Here is a 5,706-nt window from a genome sequence, read left to right on the forward strand (position 1 = left end):
AAAGCTAATGATTTATCAAAACGTGACAAAGGTCTGAAGACCATAATGTTTAGCAACCATATAAGACCATAGTATACCAATAAAAATCTGCTCCTGGGATATAAATGGATGTTGACCTATGATCAAAGTAAGTAAAATTGAAAGTAAATGTTTGACATTGAAAGACTTGCGCTGAACAGAAAAGAGACACCATTTCAAGGTGTGAACATTAGACAGAAGTCTCCTGAACAACTGGAATAATCACATGTATTTATTTCTCTGACTTTAAAAAAAACATTATTTAAATGATATAAGGTAAAGTGAAATTTCTAGTGAGACTTGTTTCAGAAGGTTTTCTTTGCAAATCGAAGGACACTAGGATACTACCAGCACCGTGACAGAAAATGGCAGAGAAAGCTCTTTTGGATAGTTTCCTGTGCTGTCACATTTGTTCAGAGACTTTCAGAGAGCCTGTTTCTCTGGGCTGCCACCACAGCTTCTGTTCCAGCTGCCTGGACAAATTCTGGGATCAGAATAAAAACAAGAACTGTCCGGTTTGTAAGAGGAAATCTTCTAAAGGATTAGGAATTAACTTTTCACTGAAAGAGCTAGCTGACAAATATGCAGGGAGAGAGAAAGCAGGGGAGTCCAGGGACAGGACTGAAGAAGGAAGAAAAGATAAATACTGTATTCCAGATGAAGACAGAGAGTTGGTATGTAGTAAACATAAAGATGAACCTAAATGGTTCTGTGAGGTGGAGCAGAGAGCTGTGTGTCACATCTGTGAGTCTCCTGATGATCACGAACACACAGTCATTCCCTTACAACAGGCCGTGAAAGACCTGAAGGAAAAACTAACATCTGACATAGAGTCACTGCAGGACAAGCGTACCAAATGTGAAGACATAGAGGAGACATACAATGAAATAGTGCAATACTCCAAGAAGCAGCTGGTATCCACAGAGAGACAGATCAGGGGGGAGTTTGAGAAGCTTCACCAGTTCCTGAGAGAGGAAGAGAAGGCCAGACTGGCTGCACTGAGGGAGGAAGAGGAGGAAAAGGGGAAGATGATCGCCAGAGAGATGAAGAACATTCAGGACCAGATCAATTCTCTCACAGAAAGCATCACTGCTGTGAAACATGAGCTGCAGAAACAGGATGTGCCATTTCTCAAGAGCTACCAACACATCCAGACAAGCCTTAATGCCCAGTGCACAATGTTGGATTCACAGATGGTCTCAGGAGCGCTGATAGACGTGGCCAAACACCTGGGCAACCTGCAGTTCAGAGTCTGGGAGAAGATGCAAGGGATGATCAATTACACTCCTGTGATTTTGGACCCCAACACTGCATACGGCACACTCTCACTGTCTGATGATCTGACCAGTGTGAGCCAGATGGGCTCAAAGCAGCACCTCCCTGACAACCCAGAGAGGAACATGATTTATGCCATAGTTCTGGGCTCTGAGGGGTTCAGCTCAGGAATGCACAGCTGGGAGGTACATGTAGAGGTGGGGGACCACTCTCACTGGTATATAGGCGTGGCCAAAGAGTCAATTAACAGGAAGGGGGAAGCATCTGTAACCCCAGAGTATGGATACTGGGCTATAAAGCTGAAGAGTGCTAAATACAATGCAGGAGATAAGACTCTCACTCTGAAGAGGAGACCCCGGGGGATCAAAGTACAGCTGGACTACGACAGGGGGAAGGTATCCTTCTATGATTCCAAAGACATGACACACATTCACACTTACAATGATACATTTACTGAGAAACTATACCCATACTTCTCTAATGGAAAGGCTGGTGATGCCATCCATCCTGATATACAGATCTGCCAATCAGAGGTGTCTCTGACAGTGAAGTCCTTCCAGTGAGGTGTATACTGTATGTTTAGGAGGGGGTGGTAGTGGGGAAGGGTAGTAGACCCATGTGAGAGAGCTTTGTGTTTTGGTTTAAGATTAATCATTTGATAATGAAAGGGATTGTTCATTATTAATTCTGTTTCTTGTAGAATATATTTAGATTAGACAGATTGAACTACAGTTTAACTTAGGGTTGTACCACAGCTCTCTCGGTGTGTTTATTGCACTGCTGGGTTTTTGACAACTGTTTTGCTTGTCAGCAATCCAGTTTTCAAGATACTGTATGTACTGTTCAGAATGCATCACACATGGATCATTTCTGTACTTTCAAAGTTACATAAACTATACACTACATGTGTATAGTATGTGGACATGCCTTCAAATTAGTGGATTTGGCTATTTCAGCCACACCCGTTGCTGACAGGTGTATAACATTGAGCACACAGCCATGCAATCTCCATTGGCAAACATTGGCAGTAGAATGGCTCGTACTGAAGAGCTCAGTGACTTTCAACGTGGCACCGTCATTGGATGCAACCTTTCCAACAAGTCAGTTTGTCAAATTTCTGCCTTGCTACAGCTGCCCCGGTGAACTGTAAGTGCTGTTATTGTGAAGTGGAAACGTCTAGGAGCAACAATGGCTCAGCTATGAAGTGGTAGGCCACACAAGCTCACAGAATGTGACCGCCGAGTGCTGAAGCACATAGTGCGTAAAAATCGTCTGTCCTCGGTTGCAACACCCACTACCGAGTTTCAAACTGCCTCTGGAAGCAATGTCAGCATAAGAACTGTTCGTCGGGAGCTTCATGAAATGGGTTTCCATGGCCGAACAGCCGCACACAAGCCTAAGATCACAATTCGCAATGCCAAGCATCGGCTGGAGTTGTGTTAAGCTCGCCACTATTGGACTCTGGAGCAGTGGAAACGCGTTCTCTGAAGTGATGAATCATGCTTCACCATCTGGCAGTCCGACGGACTAATCTGGGTTTGGCGGATAACAGGAGAGCGCTACCTGACCCAATGCATAGTGACAACTGTAATGTTTGGTGAAGGAGGAATAATGGTCTGGGGCTGTTTTTCATGGTTCGGGCTAGGCTCCTTAGTTCCAGTGAAGGGAAATCTTAATGCTACAGCATACAATGACATTCTAGACAATTCTTTGCTTCCAACTTTGTGGCAACAGTTTGGGGAAGGCCCTTTCCTGTTTCAGCATGACAATGCACCCATGCACAAAGCGAGGTCCATACAGAAATGGTTGGTCGAGATCAGTGTGGAAGAACTTGACTGGCCTGCACAGAGCCCTGACCTCAACACCATCGAACACCTTTGGGATGAATTGGAACGCCGACTGCAAGCCAGGCCTAATCGCCCACATCAGTGCCCAACCTCACTAATGCTCTTGTGGCTAAATGGAAGCAAGTCCCCGCAGCAATGTTCCAACGTCTTGTGAAAAGCATTCCCGGAAGAGGGGAGGCTGTTATAGCAGCAAAGGGGGACCAACTCCATATTAATGCCCTATGATTTTGGAATGAGATGTTTGACGAGCAGGGGTCCACATACTTTTGGTCATGTAGTGTATCTTGAAAACGTCATTGCTGACAAGCAAAACATTTTGCTACTATGTCAACAATGAACTGATGATGGACTAATGATAGTCCAACAAATACCAACATATAGTTTTTGGGTGGAGTTTTCCTTTAACAAGATAGAGAATAAACACAAATATTTTCCTTCAACTCTAGAAACCACTGGCATCAAGAATTTTTATTGTACAAATTACATATACATGTTCAATTGTATAATAGTAATAATCATAATAATAATAGATTTTACTTAAAACGTTACATACTGTAATCTGAAACTCCTGGTTTACAGGCCACATCAAGCCTGCAAGTCACAATATGCTGGTTTGGAATCCAGCCAGAGTAAGGATATCAAATCAAATCAAATCTTATTTGTCACATGCGCCGAATACAATGGGTGTAGACTTTACCGTGAAATGGTTGCTTACAAGCCCTTCCCAATTATGCAGTTTAACAAATAATAATAAAAATAAAAATACAGAGTAGCAGCAGAATATGATGAGTGGAAAAGTGTGTGTATATGTGTGTTTGTGTTGTGTTGGTCTGCGTGTGTGTTATGTGTGTGGGTTTTGTGTAAGAGTGTCAGTGTAGTGTCTGTGCGTGCGTGAGTGTGTATAAAGTGCGAATATAGTCTTGTGAGTGTGCATAGAGTCAGTGCAAGATATGGTCAATGCAGATAGTCTGGGTAACCATTTAATGAACTATTTAGCAGTCACATACGTCGGTACCATTTGCCAGATGGTGGCAGAGTGAACAGTCTATGGCTTGGGTGGCTGGAGTCTTTGACAATTTCTCGGGCCTTCCTCTGCCACCTGATATAGAGGTCCTGGATGGCAGGGAGCTGGCCCCGTGATATACTGGGCTGAACGCACCACCCTCTTTAGCACTTTGCGGTCAAGGGCGGTGCATTTGCCATACCAAGCGGTGATGCAGCCAGTCAAGATCCTCTCAATGGTGCAGCTGTCAAACTTTTTGAAGATCTGAGGGCCCATGCCAAATCTCCCTCCTGAGGGGGAAGAGGCGCTGTCGTGCCCTCTTCATGACTGTGCGGGTGTGTGTGGACTATGTTTAGTCCTTAGTGATGTGGACGCCAAGGAACTTGAAGCTCTCAAACCGCTCCACTACAGCCCCGTCAATGTGGATGATGGTGTGCTCTCCCCTCTTTCTTCTGTAGTCCACAAATAGCTCCTTGTTCTTACTGACGTTAAGGGAGAGACTGTTGTCCTGGCACCCCACTGCTAGTGATGTTATGTTTGATACCGGAGCTCCGAGGCATGCGTCGAAATTGCTAAGCAGTTTACTTTGAAGCAGTGTGCAGATGCTTGCATCACTTTATCAGAAGCGCATGATCAATGACGTCCGAAGCTTTGTTTTTTGTCGAACAACCACCTGATAGGTTTGGTATTGGTTTCAGTAGAAGACAAAAAGGCTACCCTGCGTCATCTATAATAATTTGGCTGTTCTAAATGATTTTGATCAGCAGGTGCCACTAGTCTACTTTTCGACACAAATGGTTTGAAATGCTCACTGCTTCAGGAAGCTTTGTTTCCCCTTCACTACCCACTGCTAAGTCTCTGACCTCCTCCCTTTAAGCTGTCTCATCGCTGTCGTTGAGGATGCCTCCCACCATCGTGTTGTCAGCAAACGATGATGGTGTTGGAGTTGTGCGTGACCATGCAGTCGTGGGTGAACATGAAGTAGAGGAGAGGACTAAGCACTAGTGATGGGTCATGCGCACAAGCATCGGCTCTGAGAGCCGGCTCTTTGTAGTGAATCAGAAGAGCCGGCTCGCATCGAGTGAGAGCCGGCTCCCAGTTTTTTGCCCATTCGCTGCTTAGGTTTCACTTTCACAGAGGTCTGTTATGATTGGCCAGCATGGCGACCAGCATGCGGCATTCACGTGAGAATTAAGGATGTGTAAACAGAGGGGGGCGGGAGCAGACACACCACTTGACTCCACTGCAAGTGAAGAGAGAGACAGAGCGGACTGAGGAGCGTGTGTGCGTCTTTGCATTGTCGTGTCGTTTAACTATGAGTGACACTAGAAAGCGAAGCAGCATCTGGCTGCAGTTTAAAGATATTGGGAACAAGAAAGCAGAGTGCCTTCACTGCAAAACGAAGGTCACTATAAGAGCAGGTTCCACCACAAACCTGCATAGACATACAAGAACTGTCCATCCTACAGTGCAGTTAGAGGAGAGAGGGCAAGCCAGCTCACCATCTACTGATCCTGGTGTGTCTCATACCAGAACAACAGCTGCTGTAACGTCTACTGCCAT

The 5,706-nt window shown here is 45.1% G+C and overlaps 1 protein-coding gene across 1 annotated transcript; it reads left to right on the forward strand.

The window, feature by feature from the left end:
• Positions 1–383: 383 nt before the first annotated feature.
• Positions 384–1,922, forward strand: LOC121584247 (zinc-binding protein A33-like). Its single transcript, XM_041900080.1, has one exon. The coding sequence runs from the start codon at positions 384–386 to the stop codon at positions 1,854–1,856; it is 1,473 nt and encodes a 490-aa protein (XP_041756014.1). The 3' UTR covers positions 1,857–1,922.
• The last annotated feature ends 3,784 nt before the right edge of the window (positions 1,923–5,706 follow it).

This window comes from Coregonus clupeaformis, chromosome 16, assembly GCF_020615455.1.
Source record: "Coregonus clupeaformis isolate EN_2021a chromosome 16, ASM2061545v1, whole genome shotgun sequence".
Lineage (NCBI taxonomy): Eukaryota > Metazoa > Chordata > Actinopteri > Salmoniformes > Salmonidae > Coregonus > Coregonus clupeaformis.

What these genes read in the sequence shown, in the direction of transcription:
- LOC121584247 (XM_041900080.1), top strand. Translation starts at nt 384, where the DNA reads ATGGCAGAGAAAGCTCTTTTGGATAGTTTCCTGTGCTGTCACATTTGT.